At 40.8% G+C, this 22,009-nt stretch overlaps 1 protein-coding gene across 2 annotated transcripts in view; it reads left to right on the top strand.

The window, feature by feature from the left end:
* Positions 1-18,069, top strand: part of LOC122681641 (ankyrin repeat domain-containing protein 26-like) — a 32,211-nt gene extending 14,142 nt beyond the window's left edge. The window contains exons 8-12 of one of the 2 annotated variants that reach the window (XR_006337058.1): positions 1,309-1,478; positions 2,693-2,921; positions 5,567-5,612; positions 12,241-12,350; positions 17,988-18,069. Coding sequence is in view for 1 of the 2 variants with exons in the window: in XM_043883926.1 (XP_043739861.1) it covers positions 1,309-1,478; positions 2,693-2,921; positions 5,567-5,612; positions 7,006-7,094 (534 nt within the window). In the remaining variant the exon portion in view is untranslated. Of the gene's footprint in view, positions 1-1,308; positions 1,479-2,692; positions 2,922-5,566; positions 5,613-7,005; positions 7,248-12,240; positions 12,351-17,987 lie in introns of those variants that run through there. The other variant, XM_043883926.1, reaches the window with a different exon arrangement.
* The last annotated feature ends 3,940 nt before the right edge of the window (positions 18,070-22,009 follow it).

Here is a 22,009-nt window from a genome sequence, read left to right as displayed (position 1 = left end):
AATTAGAGTCTTGTTCTCACAGTTTTCTTTTGGGAGGCATTTATTAACTTAGCCCTAAATAACTCAATACAGTATCCCTCAAACTTCTTTAATATCCTGGGACATGAAGATGGGGGGAGGAGTAAGAGACATTCTACTAAGCAGTGACTTGTAGTCATTTTATGAGGAAAGATAGAAACATGTTCTTGTAGAACAATAGAAGAGTGTAAAATCAAGTGCAATTATTGTGTGACAAAGATGACAGTGAAGAATATATTTTGTGACTCTTTGTGGTTTGAACTTCTTTCTTGATTCTCTGAGTAATCCCTGGTCCTCCATTCTACAATACAGATACCATCGTATGTATTTGATCCTGGGTTTGAGTAAGGCTGTGCTCAGTCCAGTTTCTTCATTAGCAAATGGTATCATTTTATTCTTGAAGAGTGATGATCTTCCAGCAGAGCTGGAAACTGCATCTTCAAAATGTCTGCACCTAGATGCAAAAAATCAAGTTTTTCAACAGGAGTTATTATCTATGAAACTAATGCAAAAGAAATGTAAAAAACTACAGTGAAGAAAAAGAGGTTTTAGCGAGAAGTAGTGAACCTCAAAAGTCATATAGAAATGAATATGATAGAACACAGTCAAGTAGAGCAGTATCAACAGGAGATGAAGACAGAGCGAGACAGGATCTCGTAGAGAAATTAAAAGAAGTCAGCCTATTTTTCTAGGTTAATTCGTTACTCTGTCATGTGCTGGAATTCGCTCTCACTGTACATTACATTTTGGATGGATACAGCTTATGTGTTTCCTCTACCTCCTTTAGAGCAGTTAGTTTTGTAGATTTCTGGAAGGAAGGGGGCACTTGTTTTCCCTTTAAAACTTTCAGTTTCCATCACAGTTATCACTAAATTGACCTTTCAGAATGATTCTCACTAGAGAATCCTTTCTTCTATAACACCAATTGGTAAAAAAAACAAAAGCATTAGGAAGAAAAGAAAATATTGTGGTTTAAAACTGGTACCATCCTCTTGAATTATTCTTAAGTTGTCTTGTTCAATTTTTAAAATTTTAAGTTGATCCTCTTATTCTTTGTATTATCAGATTATAAAAGTACTACTATAGCAGTGATTCCACTTTAATTTTATAATTCAGATTTAATCCACTTCACATTGATGATAATTGTTTTCAACTTCTGCTCTGTTTTTTTTTTTTTTTTTCACCTTTAAAATCGCCCTCTGAATCACTGACTCAAAACTAAAGGGAACAAGTATAATTTTCCAGGTTAATGATTATTTTTAAAATATTATCTGTTTCAATTTGCCTTAGACACAAGCTGGATCTCAACAGATGGACCTCAGAATTAAAGACTTGGAATCTGAAGTCCTCAAAATGAAAACTTTGCAAGAAGATTCCAATAAAGCAGGGTTGGAAAAATATAAGCAACTCTACCTAGAAGAATGTGAAGTGAGAAAGGCATTGGAAGATAAACTAGACAAGTAAGTCAAAACACAGAATCAGAGAAACTACATTTAGTTCATTAATTTGTCTCTAAAACCTAATTTTTATAGAGGGGGATACATGAGATTAGTAGGAAGTGAAAGCTGACTAGATGGTCACTGCTAGAGGGCGCCCTAGGACAAGCTATTAATACTGTGTCCTTTTAGGTTTTTCTATACAGCATAAAGGCATTCTTATGAGACTGGGGACAATGAACACAGGGGCGAAAAGCAGGATAATTCAGAGTGGCTAGAAATAGCATGGTGACCTGACTGAGGGATGTGGAGGACTGAAAGGGCAGATCATACCTCAGGGCCGAGTCCAGCTTTCCCCAGTGCCTGAAAGCAGAGCTTTCCTAGAAAGCCTTTCATAAGCCAAACCAGCATAAAGCAAAGCAGCAGGGACCCGAGGACACATTCTGCCAGTCGGTACATGAAATGAATACGCACAAGTGAAGCACAGGTGCTCCCAGATAGGTAACTTGACCTGAGATGTGGGGTGTGGCTTCCGGGAAGGAGCTCCGTGGGGCCAGTCTCCCTGCTTGGGAAGCGCGGTGCGTCTCTCTGTAAAACGTACACTGAACCTTTTTATATGAAATCAAAAAGCCTCTTCAAAAAAAATTTTTTGTTATTTTGATTATCAAAAACAGATGCTGATGTAGGCCTTTCCTATAAGTGAAGTAACATAAAGTGCACTTTGGAAAAGCAGGGGATACTTGTAATTGTTCCTGGGGCTGTTTTAGCTCTTTTCAGCCTCACCCTTTGACTTTCTCATCCTCCCTTGAGATTGTGGCTCTAGGTGATACCTCAGAGCCAAATGCTTAAATTCTCCGAGGTAGTGAGTGACACGTGTACACAAGGGTGGTGAAAGCAAATGCTTGAACGTGGCTTTGTGGGAGGCGTGTCTCTTCACCCCTGAACTGTTTCCTGGGGGCAGGCGTGTCCCAGAGGCAGCAGGGGTCACTGTGGGCCCACCTCCCTTTCTCTCTGACGCCCTTTCTCTCCTCTCCCAGCGGTGACTTGTTACCTGAGGAGCCCCAGAGACGTGCACTTCTTTAGAACAAGGTTACAGCTGTCACGGTTTACAGGAGGCCCGCTCTATGTGTTCAGGGTTCAAACAGTTTAATGGGAATTCCGTTTACTATACGGCAACTTAAAAAATGCAAATCCTTTAGGGAAACATGAGCAAGGTTGGTGTTTTCCATCTTCCCCAGGACTCATGAGAGGCTGGCAGAGATCAACACCAAACTTGAAGTGGAGAAGCAGCAGAACAGATCTTTACTCAGCACTCTTAGCAGCATGCCAGTCCTGGAGCCTCCTTGTGTTGGAAATTTCAATAATCCTTTAGTGCTCCATGAAAGTCTTACTCCACGAGCAAATGTAGGGTTTTCTACCTCAATTCCACGCCGTTCAGATGACAGCATGGAGACTTACTTGACCAAGGTTAGTTCTACTCTATTTTTTTTCACTGGGTGTCACATTTCTGTTATGAATGATCCTTGTTTTTAATTTGGTGAACTTCTGAGTTGTTTGTCTTATGCACACTAAGTAAAACCTATCATTAACTGTGCTAATCAAGGAGACATTTAATGAGTTTTTTGTCCTAGAGCTCTCGTTTTGAAGAGATACTTAACTTTTTAAATTTCTTGAAAAGCTGCCTTGAAATTCTACTTTAGAAATGAAATCTTTTTGCCTAGTAACTGAAAGTATACTTTAAGATGTTTGACTTACTTCCTAGTTGAGTTCACTTTGGCAGTGGTTCATAATCACTTCCGAGCTCTGTTGCACCCACCACAGTTTATTTACCTGTAAGCATAAGTGAATCACTGGCATCTAAACACTAACCTCATATGGGTGTTTTTTTACTTGAAGAAATCCTAGATAAACCCTTTTTAATGAATTAAACAAACTTGTAATACTAAATCAAAAGATTAATTTCTGGTTTTGGGTGAACATTTTTTGCTATTTTCTTGTACAAGAGTACGTTTTTAATTGCTATTTTACTTATAGAATTTTGATTTAAATTTCTAAAAACTATCTTGCTGAGCAGTTGTAGAATGTTTCTAAATTTGTACTGAATGGAAACATTTAAAAATTATAAATGAAGCTCACTTTATCTCTATCTTGACATCACCTGGATGAATGGTATGAAAGATAGCGATGATGGGGAGTGTTTAAATTGCAACCAGTTTTCATTGTGTAATCATTGTGGTTAAAATATCCATTTCAGTCAGTGCACACAGGCTTATCGTTTTGATAGGGTTTTGTGATGTTCGTGATGCAGAGAAAAGTAGCCCTTGTTAAATGCAGTCTCAGCCTGTTTTCTCATTTGACTTCTTGCCATCATAATGTTTCTTCGACAGCACTGCGGCTACGTTGGGTCTTAGTACTTGAGAGCCGTGAACCTGGAGGACGTGCTTTAGCTGTGCAGTCACAGCGGGCCTCCAGACACTTCATCCCAAGTCAGACACTGCCCCACGCAGGCCTCAGAGGAGAAGGCAAGTGCTTGACCCCCGTCCCAGGGGCAGGCTGCCTACTGCAGACCCAAGTTCACGATGCTGTGGGCACATAACATCTTGTCAAAGAAGAGATTTGGAACCAAGCAAGCACTCCTTAGTTCCTTGTCCCAGACTCACCCGTTAGATAAATCTCCTCTCTTCTCACGTGGAGGGTAGGAGTATAAGTCCTCCCCTTGAAACTTCAGGCTGAGGAAATGAAGTTCAACTGTAATTTCTGACTGGATTTAGATTATAGTTGAAATTACACTCATACTTTTTGTATAAACTAACTAATGGTGAGAGCTTGGATAGAAGTATGACAGACAGTAAAGAGAGATCTGTTGTGTGTTTTAAATTTTGTTCTAAATAACCCCAAATGTGGATAATTCGTTGTTGACTGATTTTAGTTCACCAGGTTTTATCTGGAGGAAGCAAACATGCTTTGAAGGATGAATCTCTTCAGTTTTGGCCTGCTTGATTCAAATAAAGATTTTCTCCTTCACGTTCCCTGTCCTGTTTTTAAAAAATATTTATCCTTTCTAAATTAACTATATTGACTGCTACAAATAGTTTGATATTGATTTATTCTTATTTATGCATTTAAAGCACATAATTTAGTTAGAAAGTCATGTCATGCCACAAGCATTGTTTAATTATATAAGAAGGATTTACATATTCATTGTGTCTATGTTATAGTTAAAAATCTGTGTGTTTTTTCTTAACCTGAGGAAGTAGCTGGCATAGGACTTGGTAAGGCCATTGGCTTTGTTACTTCTTTTGTAGAATTAGGAACTTTGAGTAAATCAATGAGTCTCATCCCTTACAGAAAGTTTTTTCTTCAAAGGAAACAACCTTTCTTTAAAAAAAACTTCTGCGTGGAACCGTGTTATATAAAATGGAGACAAGTATAGAATGTTTAGCTAAAGAGTGGCCACAGCCCCTGCAACTGTGACTTCTCTGTCCCTCCACCCTGCAGTGACCCCTGTGGGGCCTTCCCCTTCTATGGGACATAGTTCAGAGACTAACACTTAGGAGAAAATCCTTCTCGCTAAACATCTTCAGAATTAAATCTTGCTGGTACATTGTTTTCTTGTGTATAATCTTCTCACCTTTCTGTGTTTTTGTTAAATGGAAAGGTTTAAAGAAAGTCACAGATGTGTTCTCCTTATTAACATTTGACTCAAACTACTTCCTCCACTTGAACAGGATCCTCACCTAGAAATCAAAATAAAGTCTCGGAAGTACATATTTAGGCCAGGAGCTTTTAGGGAAGAAGATAGGCATCTTGTGGGTCATTCCGAGGATTATGGGTCATTCCCTAATTCTCTGAAATTATGTGTACTTGATAGACTGATATTTATTGTACTTTTTATCAGATTAGTCTAGATAGCATTCCTTATATGTATTCTCTGTTATGTATAAGCAGAATAAGTAGGAATTAATTTTCTTTTATTTATGTGATTTTTTTGTTCTACTGAAGTAATCTTCAGGTTAGGTCTAGTCTCTAAAAGTATTATTTAAAAGTCACGTTTAATAAGTTATAAACATATACCTTGTTTATCTTAAAGATAAATATTTGACTTATTTCAGATGCGGCGGGAGTTGGACAGGAGTATAGCTAGAGGAATAAGAGAAGGTATGTTACCAAAATGTATGAATTAATGTAGACATTGATTTCGGAAATACATTGTAAACAATAAATGGCATCTCTTTCCATTGTTTGGATAACAGATGCTATGTGAAATTTTTTTTATACATAGCTAAGGAAAAATGTGAAAGCATGAGCAGTCATAGTGTAAAATATCCTTCTTCCTTATTTATTCACCATGTACCATAGCTTGAGGTATGGTGGCTCCCTTGAGGATATAGAGGGCATCCCTGGTGGCTCAGAGGTTAAAGCGTCTGCCTGCAATGAGGGAGACCCGGGTTCGATCCCTGGGTTGGGAAGATCCCCTGGAGAAGGAAATGGCAACCCACTCCAGTACTCTTGCCTGGAGAATCCCATGGATGGAGGAGCCTGGTAGGCTACAGTCCACGGGGTCGCAAAGCGTCGGACACGACTGAGCGACTTCACTTTCACTTTCACCATAGCTTGAAAAACAATCTCTGAAGGTCTATGTATTTCTTTTTATTTCTAGCTGTATTCTCCTTCTACTTCCTCCATCCCTGTGGAACTATCTTCCTACCCCGACACCATTCTCAGAAAACGTGGCGTCCACACCATCTCAGTGTTGGTGGTGGTTAAGGCTGGGACACGCAGACTCAGGCAGTCACGCGTGTTCAGCGGTCACTGGGTGGGTAACTAAAGTTTCCCTGTCACTGATACGTCATCAGTTTATCTTTCAGCCTCAGGAAATGCTCCACACACCCACATCCATTTGGGTCCTGCCAAAGCAGTCGGCCTCATCTCTTCACCACCTTACTCTGCCCCTCAGCTCCGCATCTGACCACCCGACCATGTAGGATCCCACAGACTCGCCTGTGCCCCTGCGGTCTCTATGCGCTTCTGCCCTCTGCCTCTTGTCCTTTCCTGTCCTTCAGGTAGCGACATGCATATCACCTCCACCAAAGAGCCGCCAGTATGGACACAAAGCTGGCTGTCCCTCCTGTCTGTTCCTTGTGCCATCTTTCCTGTCTTAGTGTTGATGACTCTGTATGGAAATGGCCTGTTTGTCTGTTTTTCCAGTTTAGGGCATATCATTTTTCAGGGCGGACGGGGTCACCTTCGTCTTGTCACTCCACTGTTTTTCACAGAACCTTTGCACATAGTTACTGAGTAAACGAATGAAAAGTGAGAAAACCAGGCGCTCTGACACTCAGCCTCACCTGTGACCATGAGCAGATTAGAAAACTGTGAGCTTGGTTAGGATTTTCTGTTGTGTCATCTGTAGATAGATTTCATTTTTCAGAATACTAGGAGAGGTCTCAGGTTTTTTGTTTTTTTGTGTTTTTTTTTTTTTTTTTTTTTACTGATCTTAGTTAACCCAAGTATTTTAGGTAAAGAATATAATTCTTTCCTTTTCTTTCAGCTGATGCTCAGTTTGCATCTGATGCCTTTAGACTGTCTTCTCGAGGATCTGCAGATGAGTCAGATGTGTGTGATGACCTACTTTTGTAAACAGAAGAACAAGATATGCAGATTTGGAAGGAAAAATACATGATTTAGAAAGATAAATAGTTAAAGTTCCCCTACTGGACCGTTTCCATGGCATTTCGTTGTTTCCCATTAAACATGATGAGAAAATCTTTATTAAAGGAAAATATTTTTGTATTATGTGTGTATGATGAAAATTTATATAGTATTTTAAGTGATGTTTCTCTGCCTCTAACTTACTTTTTAGCTGATTTAAACATCAGCACTGGTGAGTTTTCCATATTCTAAGTGATAGAGTTAGTCGCTCAATCGTGTCTGACTCTGTGCGGCCCCAAGGACTGTAGCCCACCAGGTTCCTCTGTCCATGGAATTCTCCAGGCAGGAATACTGGAGTGGGGAGCCATTCCCTTCTCCAGGGGATCTTCCAGACCCTGGGATCAAACCCAGGTCACCTGCATTGCAGGTGGATTCTTTACCATTTTAGCCACCAGGGACGCCCTTTACAAACTCAAACTGAGCCCTAATACTGACTGTTTAAACAGCACCCAAACAGCCAGACATGTCGTTAATATTTATTGGTGTTGATTGGTAGCATTTTTGTATTTTCCAGTTTTTATCACTATATATAGATCTAAAGATTTAGATACTGCTGTTATGGCTTCCGTCCATGTTTTGATGTATTACAATTGTTAATAGTGACATAAACCTTACTATATATAACTTTAAACACAGATTCATAGGCCTTTCCTCATGGGGAAATAAGATTTGCCTGAGCTTCTACCTTTTAAATGAATTAACTTTTTATAATTTTTATTTTGAATTAGGGGATAATTACTTTACAGTATTGTGATGGTTTGTGCCAAACATTGACTTGAATTGGCCATAGGTATGCGTATGGCCCCTCCCTCTTGAACCTCCCTCCCACCTCCCTCCCCATTCCATCCCTCTAGGTTGTCACAAAGCACCAGCTTTGGGTTCCCTTCATCATACAGCAGATTCCAGAAAGACACATGTACCCCAGTGTTCATTGCAGCACTGCTTACAGTAGCTAGGACATAGAAGTAACCTAGATGTCCATCATAGATGAATGGATAAAGAAGCTGTGTATTATTCAACTATAGAAAGGAATGTGTTTGAGTCAGTTTTAATTGGCTTTTGATTTACTTTTGGAGACAGTGTTAAAATTAGAGAAAGTTCCTTCATGCATAAATAAGATTTGCCTAAGACTTTTCACCTTATCTTTACCTATCTACCAATCTATCTATTTTTGCTTTGCTTTTTGGAAAAAGTCTTGGGAAAGACTTTTTTTTTTGGAAAAAGCACCAGACAAACAGACATTATCACAAAACTCCCCTATCTCCCATATATCCTCTGGGATATAAGGTACCATTTCTCTTTCCTAAATGTTATCTGTTCTCCCATAAGTGCCTTGCACAAGACAAGTCACCTGTTTTTCAGAAGATGCCTTTTTCTCCTACTCCCTATCATCTATTAAGTAGTGTATCAACTCCCAGTAATTGCATTAATGCTGAAGAAGGTGACATTGAATGTTCTATGAAGACCTACAAGACGTTCTGAAATTAACAACCAAAAAAGATGTCCTTTAAATTGTAGGGGATCTAAAATAAATAAATAAATAAATAAATTGTACGGGACTGGAATGAGAAAGTAGGAAGTCATGAGATACCCGGAGTAACAGGCAAATTTGGCCTTGGAGTCCAAGACGAAGCAGGGCAAAGGCTAACAGTTTTGCCAAGGGAACGCACTGGTCATAGCAAACACCCTCTTCCATCTACACAAGAGAAGACTCTACACATGGACATCACCAGATGGTCAATACTGAAATCAGATTGATTACATTCTTTGCAGCCATTCAGATATGACCTAAATCAAATCCCTTGTGATTATACAGTAGAAGTGACAAATAGATTCAAGTGATTAGATCCGATAGAGTGCCTGAAGAACTATGGACAGAGGTTCATGACATTGTACAGGAGGCAGTGATCAAGACCATTCCCAAGAAAAAAGAAATCAAAAAGGCAAAATGGTTGTCTGAGGAGGGCTTACAAATAGCTGAGAAAGGAAGAGAAGCTAAAGGCAAAGGAAAAAAGGAAAGATATACCGTCCTCAATGCAGAGTTCCAAAGAATAGCAAGGAGAGACAAGAAAGCCTTCCTCAGTGATCAGTGCAAAGAAATAGAGGAAAACAATAGAATAGGAAAGACTAGTGATCTCTTCAAGAAAATCAGAGATACCAAAGGAACATTTCATGCAAAGATGGGCACAATAAAGGACAGAAATGGTAGGGACCTAACAGAAGCAGAAGATATTAAGAAGAGGTGGCAAAAATACACAGAAGAACTGTACAAAAAAGATCTTCATTATCCAGATAACCACAAAGGTGTGATCACTCATCTAGAGCCAGACATCCTGGAATGTGAAGTCACAGCCTTAGGAAGCATAGCTACTAACAAAGCTAGTGGAGGTGATGGAATTCCAGTTGAGCTAATTCAAATCCTACAAGATGATGCTATTACAGTGCTGCACTCAGTATGCCAGCAAATTTGGAAAAGTCAGCAGTGGCCACAGGACTGGAAAAAGTCCGTTTTCATTCCAATCCCAAAGAAAGGCAATGCCAAAGCTTGTTTGAACTACTGCACAATTGTACTCATCTCACACACTAGCAAAGTAATGCTCAAAATTCTCCAGGCCAGGCTTCAACAGTCTGTGAACCGTGAACTTTCAGATATTCAAGCTGGATTTAGAAAAGGTAGAGGAACTAGAAATCAAATTGTCAACATCCAGTGGATCATTACAAAAGCAAGAGAGTTCCAGAAAAACATCTACTTCTGCTTTCTTGACTACACTAAAGCCTTTGACTGTGTGGATCACAACAAACTGGAAAATTCTTCAAGAGATGGGAATACCAGATCACCTGACCTGCCTCCTAAGAAATCTGTATGCAGGTCAAGAAGCAACAACTGGACATGGAACAACAGACTGGTTCCAAATCGGGAAAGGAGCATGTCAGGCTTTATATTGTCACCCTGCTTATTTAACTTATATGCAGAGTACATCATGCAAAATGCTGGGCTGGATGAAGCACAAGCTGGAATCAAGATTGCTGGGAAAACATCAATAATCTCAGATATGCAGATGACACCACCCTAATGGCAGAAAGTGAGGAAAGTGACAGAGGAGAGTGAAAAAGTGTGTTAAGCTCAACATTCAGAAAACTAAGATCATAGCATCCTGTCCCATCACTTCACTGCAAATGGAGAAACAATGGAAACAGTATGAGACTTTATGTTTTTGGGCTCCAAAATCTCTGCAGATGGTGATTGCAGCCTTGAAATTATGAGATGCTTGCTCCTTGGAAGAAAATATATGATCAACCTAGACAGCATATTAGAAAGCAAAGACATTACTTTGCCAACAAAGGTCCGTCTGGTCAAAGCTATGGTTTTTCCAGTTGTATGTATGTATGTGAGAGTTGGACTATAAAGAAAGCTGAGCACTGAAGTATTGATGCTTTTGAACTGTGGTGTTGAAGACTTTTGAGAGTTCCTTGGACTGCAAAGAGAGCCAACATATCAATCCTAAAGGAAATCAGTCCTGAATATTCATTGGAAGGACTGATGCTGGAGCTGAAACTCCAATTCTTTGTCCACCTGATGTGAAGAACTGACTCACTGGAAAAGACCCTGATACTGGGAAAGATCGAAGGCAGGAGGAAAAGGATGACAGAGATGAGATGGTTAGATGGCATCACTGACTCAATGGAAGTGAGTTTGAATTAAGTTCTGGGAGTTGGTGATGGACAGGGAAGCCTGGCGTGCTGCAGTCCATGAGGTTGCAAAGAGTCATACACAAGTGAACAACTGAACTGAACTGACTGATATCAACTCCCAGTTGTAGTCACCCCTTACAGTCACATTTCTTTGTGAACCTCTGCATGTTATTGTTCCATTGCTCAATTATGTCCAACTCTTTGCAACCCCATGGACTGCAACATGCCTTGCTTCCCTGCCCTTCATTTCCCGGAGTTTACTTTAACTTATGTCTATCGAATCGAACATGCCATCTAATCATCTCATCCTCTGTCACCCCCTTCTCTGGCCCTCAGTCTTTTGCAGCATCAGGGTCTTTTACAGTAAGTTGATTCTTCACATCAAGTGGCCAAAGTATTGGAGCTTCAGCATCAGTCCTTCCAATGAATATTCAGGACTGATTTTCTTTACGATGGACTGGTTGGATCTCCTTGCCATCCAAGGAACTCTCAAGAGTCTTCTCCAGTACCGCAGCTTGAAAGCATCAATTCTTCCGTGCTCAGCTTTCTTTAGAGTCCAACTCTCACATACATACATGACCACTGGAAAAACCATAGCTTTGACTAGACAAACCGTTGTTGGCAAAGTAATGTCTCTGCTTTTTAATAGACTGTCTAGGTGGGTCATAACTTTTCTTCCAAGGAGCAAGCGTCTTTTGATTTCATGGCTGCAGTTACCATCTGCAGTGATTTTGGAGCCCCCCAAAATAACGTCTGTCACTGTTTCCACTGTCTCCCCATTTATTTGCCATGAAGTGATGGGACCAGATGCCATGATCTTAGTTTTCTGAATGTTGAGTTTTAAGCCAACTTTTTCACTCTCCTCTGTCACTTTCCTCAAGAGGCTCTTTAGTTCTTCTTCGCTTTCTGCCATAAGCGTGGTGTCATCTGCATATCTGAGGTTATCGATCTTTCACCTGGCAATCTTGATTCCAGCTTGTGCTTCATCCAGCCCAGCATTTCTCATGATGTACTCTGCATATAAGTTAAATAAGTGGGGTGAAAATATACAGCCTTGACATACTCCTTTCCCTGTAGGCAAACCATTTGATTTCTGCTCCCTTTGTCTTCCCATAAAAGAGAGTTTGGGAGGATAATTTCCCAGGAAATCTCTAATGGTTTTAAGATAAAAAACTAGTTTTGATGCCTTCTCTCATTCCGTCCAGCTGTTTTGAGTTCTGTGCTCCTCGGTTAGCAGAAGCTTTTAAAAACGCATTGGTTATTTTGCAGCTTCACAGGAGAGAGCAGAGGCTTCCCAAGGGGCAGTCAGTTCTGCTTGCCACTGGACCAGTCATCCATGTGCTTGGCCTCTGGCTCTCATCAGCTATCTTGTTCTGTGTAGAGTGAAGACGGTGTGTGGAGTGAAGGGACAGGCAGACATGCTTCACAATTCCTGTGTTCCAAGAACAGAGATGCTCCACCAGCTCACTCTCCAACCTTGTTTCCCAGCAGGTACGATGGATTTGTTTGAGTTCTGAGCTGCTGTCAGGGTGGAGACCTGATTGGATCTCCATGCTAACCAAAATGTTCAGCACTGGTTCACAGCATGTTGACTGATTTCTAACTTGAAGTCCTGGAGTCTTCCCAGAGGAAAGGATAGTAGGGACTTGTTCTTCTGTATTGTCAGTGGTGGTGTCTTAGATCAAATGCCTGTGATGTTCCAAAATGTGACCCAAGTCAGGTGACCCAGCCCTCTTTCCCGTGTAGTGAACAGCTTCAGGGACGTCTTTCCCCGGCGGTAGTACTTGAACTCTGTATTCTCATCTTCATCACGATAATGTAGCCAACTCTTCATGCTTGGCAATGAAAAGATGGACAATTCAAACCAGATGATTACAATCCATGTGGCTCTGGATGTAATAAAGAGAGTTATATGATGAGACACAGTCTCTTTCTCACCCACACATACCACTCATATATGTTTGATTTTAATTGTACTCTGCATCTAATTATAGTCCTTTCTTGACTAGGCCAACACTGTCATGGACTGTGGGGCCCAGAAAGAAAGCTGAGTGCCAAAGAATTGATGCTTTTGAACTGTGGTGTTGGAGAAGACTCGAGAGTCCCCTGGACTGCGCAGAGAGATCCAACCAGTCCATCCTAAAGGAGATCGGTCCTGGGTGTTCATTGGAAGGACTGATGTTGAGCTAGGGAGGCACCAAACTGACCCTCCACTGGTGGTTATTTGAGAGCTGATCATAAGGCTTCAAGTTCATGGCTGCAGTGAGGGCTGCCCCTGCATCAGTAGCAGAGAAACCTTCCTGTTGTACCAGAACGTCCCTCTAAAAACGGGTAACGTCAGTAAAGGCTGGGGCAGAGGGTAACAGTCCTTGAAAACCAACCAATCTCAGGTCCCCAGGAAACTAGAGAGGCCTGCAGCTGTCATGAACAGGTCAGACCATGTATGAACTCACAGGAGACTCAGTTTGGAGCTCTGGGGACCAGAGCACATGATTTAAAGTCTTTCTATACAACTGTGTGTTCTTTGGGAGAAGAGATTGGGGTGGGGAAGCAAACTGATTTCAAAAATTCTACACTAAAGAAAGTTAAACAGCTTTCTTTAGCCTTTAATATTGTGGTTTGATTGCAAATCTCTAAGAGGGGGAAATAAAAGGGAGCTTTTCCCAAATATTTTTCAACTGAGATTCCATCTTCACTGGGAATCACTCACATTTCAATGTGCACAAATGCCGCCCCTGTGCCCCCGCCCCAACCCAGTCTGGAGAATGCTAGCTGGAGAAGTCAGGGGATCCCTCGCTGTGCAGGCTTGCCAGCTCTACTGAGACTCAGCCCCCAGGTCAGTGGGAATCAGCTCCCAGACCGTCCAAGGGGGTTCAATTCAGTTCAGTCGCTCAGTCGTGTCTGACTCTTTGCGACCCCATGAGCCGCAACACGCCAGGCCTCCCTGTCCATCACCAGCTCCTGGAGTTCACCCAAACCCATGTCCATTGAACTGATGATGCCATCCAACCATCTCATCCTCTGTCGTCCCCTTTCCCTCCTGCCCTCAATCTTTCCCAGCATCAGGGTCTTTTCCAATGAGTCAGCTCTTCACATCAGGTGGCCAAGGGATTGGAGTTTCAGCTTCAACATTATTCCTTCCAGTGAACACACAGGACTGATCTCCTTTAGGATGGACTGGTTGGATCTCCTTGCAGTCCAAGGGACTCTCAAGAGTCTTCTCCAACACCATAGTTCAAAAGCATCAATTTTTCGGCGCTCAGCTTTCTTCACAGTCCAACTCTCACATCCATACATGACCACTGGAAAAACCATAGCCTTGACCAGACGGACCTTTGTTGGCAAAATAATGTCTCTGCTTTTTAATATGCTGTCTAGGTTGGTCATAACTTTCCTTCTAAAGATCAAGCGTCTTTTAATTTCATGGCTGCAATCACCATCTGCAGTGATTTTGGAGCCCAGAAAAATAAAGTCAGCCACTGTTTCCCCATCTATTTGCCATGAAGTGATGGGACCAGATGCCATGATCTTAGTTTTCTGAATGTTGAGCTTTAAGCCAACTTTTTCACTCTCCTCTTTCACTTTCATCAAGACACTTTTTAGTTCTTCTTCATTTTCTGCCATAAGGGTGGTGTCATCTGCATATCTAAGGTTATTGATATTTTTCCCGGCAATCTTGATTTCAGCTTGTGCTTCCTCTAGCCCAGCGTTTCTCATGATGTACTCTGCATATAAGTTCAATAAGCAGGGTGACAATATGCAGCCTTGACGTACTCCTTTTCCTATTTGGAACCAGTCTGTTGTTCCATGCCCAGTTCTAACTGTTGTGTCCTGACCTGCATACAGGTTTCTCAAGAGGCTGGTCAGGTGGCCTGGTATGCCCAACTCTTTCAGGATTTTCCATACAGTCCAAGGGGGTAGCCTTCACAATTGGACTGCTTGATGGTATGTGAATTCTTGCTAAGGTTACATCAATACGTGGATTAAAAAAAAACTGAAGATCCACAGCCTGCCTGTGCACCCTTTCCAAAGGTTGTTCTGCCAAGAGCTGAGCAACAGTGATTGGTCCCAGGTGGGTGGAGGGTCTTGCTTTCTACAAAGACCTCTCCATAAAGGTGAGACCTGCCTCTCTCCCTCTGCTTACTATGATGAGTTTCTCCAGGGCCCACACATCTCTCGAGTGCCAGACAAAATAGTGTTTTTGAGAAAGTGAAAGAGTCTATGGATTTAGTGTGAAATCTTTTTGCAACTCAGATGATTTCTAATACTTTGCTTTCATGAAAACTGAGAGAAGACCAAATTGAGCTCTGTCAGAAGTTAGATCATTAAAAATCATTTTGATGATAGATCACCCTATCCCAGGGAGCTTGGTAATGAACATTGCTATGATAAAGTTCCTTTCATTTTCATGAAAAATGTTTCATAGTGTGTAGAATAACTGAAACAACAATAATTGTAAAATGAGATTAATGTTGGTGAAGATTGTCATCTATTTTAGGAAATAGATGCATCTTAATTTAGTAAGTCTGGTGAAAACTGGTTTTTCCAATAACATTGTACTTTTTATATTTAATAATATTTATGAAATCCTGTTGTGATAAGTCACATATTAATAGCATCTATAATAATAATTCAGTCTAGAATTATTTCTTTAATATCTAGAGCTACTTGACTACAGGATTTAAACATTACTTTCAAATTAAAATGTATAAAATTAAATTCAAGTTATATACATACTTTTGCTGCAGATAAATATTAGTGATCAATGAAAGGTTTAGGCATAAAATGTATCACATTAACATAAAATTATGTGAAGAAAGTAGAGTGGAAATAGAACTTTAAGGAGTAAATGAAATAACTTCTGCCTACTAAAGATGAGTTTATAGGTGTATATTAAAATGAATTATGGTGGATCTCAAATTGCTGTGGTATTAGATTGTCCTGGAAACAGTGAAGATGTCATATTAGGATTTTACTTTTAAATATTTCCTGCTTCTGGTTCACCAGAGATTATATCCTTTGCAACTATTTAGATAGATGAAGAAATGTTTTGGATGTGAACTTAAACAGGTGTGAAATGTCATATTGTGTTTTTTGTTGTTATTGTTAAACGATAGAATTAATATGCATTTTGAAATATGCACAAATGAATAATTCGAAAAGGCATATAGTTTAAAGAATTATTTTAAGGGTAACCAAACAGGAAATTGGCGGTCTCTGTATCCAACAGCACATATGGAAAATGAAAAAACAGGGGTCCAGAAAAGGCTCCATTTGGTCTGGTTCAGGCTCTTTCCACACTTCTCCCACTGCCCTCCTTCTAGTCCAGGATCCAGGTCTAACAGGTCTTCAGCTCCCAACTTAATATCCCACATCACACTACTCTCCTCCTCCCACGTGTGACACTCATTTCTTTCACACTTAATGACAGCCATGTTGACTTGGCCCTGGGACCACCTCATGAAACTGTCCGGGGAGTCATCATCCCCTGGCCCACACTCCCTGCCTCACTCTTGCCTCAAATCCCAGAAACCCTCAGACAATAGAAAGCCCAAGTTTAGGCCTAGGTCCTAAGCCCTTGTCCATCTATGATCATCTGAATGATTGCTATTAATTTGTGCATTTGCAATTTTCAAAGTGTCTCCCTCTTTATACTTCCTCTTTTCCTCTTTACCACAACCTGCTGTGATAGATGAAGATAGAAGATGGATGGATGGATGGTTGGATAGGTAGCTAGGTAGAAAGAAGGAATTGGGGCTCAGAGGATTTCAATGGTTTGCCTGTGATGACACAGCAAGAAATGGTGGAGTTAGTGTTTGGAAACAGGTCACCTGTTTTCAGACTCTTCGCCTTATGCACGACATCACAGAGCCCAAGGCCAAGGTCACAGAAAACCAATTGGAATCTTTCGAGCCTGGGGTGGCCCACTCAAGCCTTACTGATCATACAGCCCTGGAGAGTGTGGTGGGTGTTAGCACGTGGTCCTTGTCTGATGGCCACTGTCCGGGGCCTTCACACTTCATCCAGATTCTCTGCCAGACATTTGGAAAGGACTTACAGAGAGGGGAAATGAACACGTATGTGTACTTCCACGTACTGTGGAACAAGATTCCTTAGAACAGGATATGATGGTGTGGAGCTTAGAGAGCTGAGTATAAAGAAACATTACATAAAAATGGGCAAGTTTTGCTGTGAGAGGTGTTTTAGTCTGGATAGCTGTACCAGAAATAAAACTTGGTTGGATGTCAAAACACCAGTCATCTAACTTTAGTTTTATTTTTAATTAAAGACACTGACTTTTAGAAACCAAGAAAAATACTAAACCTGTTTCAACTTACCTCAAAGTGCCCAAATTAATAGTTATTTCTGGCTAAGTTGACTTCACCTATGCTTTTGTGTCATTTTTTTTGAAAACTTTTGAGGATAGTTTTTTTTTTTTAGTGCATTCAGACATACAGTTTAAAAAATAATTACTCCTACTATGGAGCTTGATATTTTTATTATTCAATGTGAGGTATTTCATTTGAGGCTGAGCCCTTAAAATGTTTGAAAGTTAGTCAGGATTTAGGGTCACAAAATTTAAGACACACTTAGCAACTAAACAACAACTCAACGACAGAGTGATTGATTCCCTAGGAGTTAAAGGAGTCGATCTGTAAGTCAGATACACAGTAAATAATTTTAGTTCACTTAGCACACACAGGACATAATTTACTAAAGGACTATGACATTATAAACAGCCGAAGGTTGCTCTCCAAGACCACCTGGAAGTTCAACTGTGCAGATGGCCCGAGTTCAGCAACCTGGACTTATTCTACCTGTCCTCGTGGATTGGCTCCAGCCAACTGGTTTCATTCTGAGCACAACTCAGCTTGCTGAGTAGTCAGATTTACTGTCAGTGACCGACGTGCGTAGACTGCCCAGCAGGGAAGGGTGAAAGAGACCGGTGTAAATGACCTCTCCTGGCATTTGCGGCAGGAAAATCTATTTCTGTGAAACTTTGCTGTAGGAGAAAAAGCATCCAGACCCCTGGTGTCTACATACAATAATGCTGCTGCTACTATTGTTAAGATGAATAAAAGTCACCTCTCCCAGATTCTCAAATACCGAGGATCACTTTATTTTCAGCTGCCAGTGCTGCATACAGGGAGGACACAGGGCTCCCGCGAGGTGGAGGGGTTGCCTGAGATCATAAGGCAAGTTATTAATGGTAAGTCAGAATTTTTTCTGATATCTCTTGACTCTAAACACCCGCCTACTACTATCCATCTGTGAATTCGGGATCAATTTATAGATTAATTTACTATTCATGGCCAGTGTTTGTGAAGTTTGTAATGTCCTGTGCAAAAGATACTTGTGTGCGTGCTCAGTCGCTAAGTTTGGTCCAACTCTCTGTGACCCCATGGACTGTGTGGCCTGCCTGGTTTCTCTGCCCATGCAAATTTCCAGGCAAGAATACTGGAGTGGGTTGCCATTTTCTCCAGGGCATCTTCCTGAGCTCTCCTGCATCCCCTGCATTGGAAGGCAGATTCTTTACCACTCTGCCACCTGGAAAGCCTTCACAGATGCTAGTGGTATTTTATTAGAATCATTTGATATCTATTCAATCTGTTCTCAGATTGAAAGCATTGGGAGGAGTGGGATATTCCAGTCTGGAGTCGTCTGGAATATTCTCCATACACCCCAGTGCCGAGCACCAAGCCTGGCTCAAAGCTGACAGCCAGCCAGCGTGTGTTCATCCAGACTGAAGCGTGTGCATGTTTGCATTTGAGCTGCTCTCTTAGTTCATCAAAAGGAGTATCTTAGAGTTTTTCACTTCTGATTTCTCCAGGGGTTCCTCTCAGGCTCCTCTGGATTATTGGAAGGAGACTGGACCCTGAAAGTAGCCCAGATGAGTGGGAACTCAAGGCATGAGTTCCAGCCTAGATGTTTAGAACGTTGAAGCCACCATGCAACATGTGGCCAGGACAAGCTGCCAGTGCTGCTGGACTGGTGTGTAGAAGAGGCCCCCTGGCCAGCCCGTAAATCCCTCCTTCCCAGGAGCCTTAGCATCCAGAGCAAGGCGCTGGCTCCAGGTGCTCTGAGCTGCGGGAGCTTCTACCATATTACTGTTTCTACCTGCTGATGCAGGATGCGTGTAAGTACAAGGAAAGGAGCGACTTGGGTTCACATGCAAATCCACCTGAGCACCCCAGCCTGCTGCTTGCTGTCTGCCTGCCAGAACAGATGTGGCACCTCTGCCGCTGAGCCTCAGCAAGTCCTCTACGTGTGTTTGTGATAAGAGCTTCTGGAACACAGATACTGTTGGCTGTTTGTTTTCCTGAAACAATCAACTTTGGTTCTTTCCCAGCAGAGCACCTACACAGCCCCAGGCTTCTGGGTCTCTGGATTGTGGAAACACTACTCTGCTTTTCAGCTCTCCTTGGAAAACCGTTAGGGACCTCCTAGAGAGGAAAGGTACTGCTTGGGGTTCTAAGTGGATCCAGGGGAGGAGTAGGGTGCTGTGGGCACAGATGTTACATGCACCAGTTTCCCAAAGTGAGACAGTGCAGAGTGTCTACCATATCAAACAATACGTATCTGGAACTCATAGCTGGCCAGGGGGTTCACAGTTTAAGAAATGGCTTTGCAACATATTCAGAGTGTGGCCAGTTCTTCAGGACTCTGAGCCCAGTATTTTCTAGCTACTCAATGACATGGGAAAGGAGTGGGAAATGTTCTAATGTGAAAGAAACGTAAAAGAGACCTAAGTCACATAGTAATAACCTTACATAGTGTCTCAAAGAAGCCTACAGTAAGAAAGAGTTTTTTAGATATTTGAGGAACTTTTGGATATTTGAGGACAAATAGCAATTTGTCCATATCTACTAGGATATCAGATTTTTTGGTATATAATTGTTCATCAAACTCTCCAATGATCCTTTGTTCTTGTATCTTGTCATTTGTAATGTCTTCTTCATTTAGAATTTTATTTCAGTCCTTTCTTTTTCTTGATGAGTCTAGCTAAAGATTTGTTTATATTTTTAAACAAACAGATCTTATTAGTTTCATTGATTTTATGTTATTTTTTAGTTTCTATATCATATATTTCCATTCTGTTCTTTACCTTCTTTATATTAACTTTGGGCTTGGTATGTTCTTATTTTTCTGGTTCCTTATTAGGGTGCTTATCTGAGAACATTCTTTTTTCTTAATGTACACATTTATTGTTATAAAATTTCCTCTGAGAATTTCTTTTGCTCCATCCCTTAAGTTTTGGTGGTATTTGTTTTCTTTCTCTTTTTTTTAAAATTTAAATTTCTAAACAATATCTTGCTGAGCAGTTGTAGAATGTTTCTAAATTTGTTAGTTAAATCAAATATTTAAAAATTGTAAATGAAGCTCACTTTTGTCTCTGTCTTGACATCACCTGGATTAATGATGACTGAGATAGCAATGATGGGGAGTCTTTAAATTGCAACTAGTTTTCATTGTGTAATCATTGTGATTAAAATATCTATTTCAGTCAGTGCACCCGGGTTTATTGTTTTGATGGTGTTTTCATGATGTTTATGGTGCAGATAAAAGTAGCCCTTGTTAAATGCAGTCTCAACCCGTTTTCTCATTTGGCTTCTTGCCATCATAGGAGAGCAATCTAAGGTTTCATCGACAGCACTGCGGCTACGTTGGGTCTTAGTACTTGAGAGCCGTGAACCTGGAGGACGTGCTTTAGCTGTGCAGTCACAGCGGGCCTCCCAACACTTCATCCCAAGTCAGACACTGCCCCACGCAGGCCTCAGAGGAGAAGGCAAGTGCTTGACCCCCGTCCCAGGGGCAGGCTGCCTACTGCAGACCCAAATTCACGGTGCTGTGGGCACATAACATCTTTTCAAAAAGAAATTTGGAACCAAGCAAGCACTTCTTAATTCCTTGTCCCTAATCACACATTAGGTAAATCTCCTCTCTTCTCACACGGAGGGTAGGAGTATAAGTCCTCCCCTTGAAACTTCAGGCTGAGGAAATGAAGTTCAACTGTAATTTCTGACCAGATTTAGATTATAGTTGAGATTACACTCATACTTTTTGTATAAACTAACTAATGGTGAGAGCTTGGATAGAAGTATGCTAGACAGTAAAGAGAGATCTGTTGTGTGTTTTAAATTCTGTCCTAAATAACCCAAAATGTGGATAATTCATTTGTTGACTCATTATAATAAACCAGGTTTTATCTGGAGGAAGCAAACATCCTTTGAAGGATGAATCTCTTCAGTTTTGGCCTGCTTGATTCAAATAAAGATTTTCTCCTTCAAGTTCCCTTTCCTGTGTTTAAAAAAATGCATGCTTTAAACATTAAATATATCAACTTCTCCAAGTAGGAGTTCGATATTAATTTATTCTTGTTCATGCCTTTAAGGCATATGATTTAGTTAGAAAGCTACTACGTCATGTCATGCCACAAGCATTATTGAACTATAAACAAGGTTTTACGTATTCCTTTTCTCTATGTTATAGTTAAAAATCTATGTGTTTTTTCTTAATCTGAGGAAGTAGCTGGCATAGGACTCAGAAGGCCATTGGCTTTGTTACTTCTTTTGTAGAATTAGGAACTTTGAGTAAATCAATGAGTCTCATCCCTTACAAAAAGTTTTTTTTTTCCCCAAAGAAAACAATCTTTCTTTCAAAAAAAAAAAAAACCACAAAAAACAAAAAAAAGCTTTTCCGTGGAACAGTATTATGTATCATGGAGACAAGTGTAGAGCCCTTTAGCTAAAGGAGTGGCCAGAGACCCTGGAACTGTGATTTCTCTGTTCTACAAGTCTGCAGTGACCCCTGTGGGATCTTCCCCTTCTATGGGACGTAGTTCAGAAACTAACAGTTATGAGAGAATCCTTCTCACTGAACATCTTTAGAATTAAAACCTGCTGGTTCTTTGTTTTCTTGTGTATAATTTTCTCACCTTTCTGTGTTTTTGTTAAATGGAAAAGTTTAAAGAAAATCACAGATGTGTTCTCCTTACTAACAATTTGATTTCAAACTACTTCCTCCATTTGAACAGGATCCTCACCTAGAAATCAAAATAAAGGTCTTGGAAGTATGTATTTAGGGCAGGAGCTTTTAGGGGAGAAGATAGTAGTCTTGTAGATCATTCCTAGGACTATGCGTGATTCCCT

The sequence above is a fragment of the Cervus elaphus genome, chromosome 23 (assembly GCF_910594005.1).
Source record: "Cervus elaphus chromosome 23, mCerEla1.1, whole genome shotgun sequence".
Lineage (NCBI taxonomy): Eukaryota > Metazoa > Chordata > Mammalia > Artiodactyla > Cervidae > Cervus > Cervus elaphus.
Note: the sequence above shows the minus strand (reverse complement) of the source record. Positions and strands in the feature narration are given on the sequence as shown.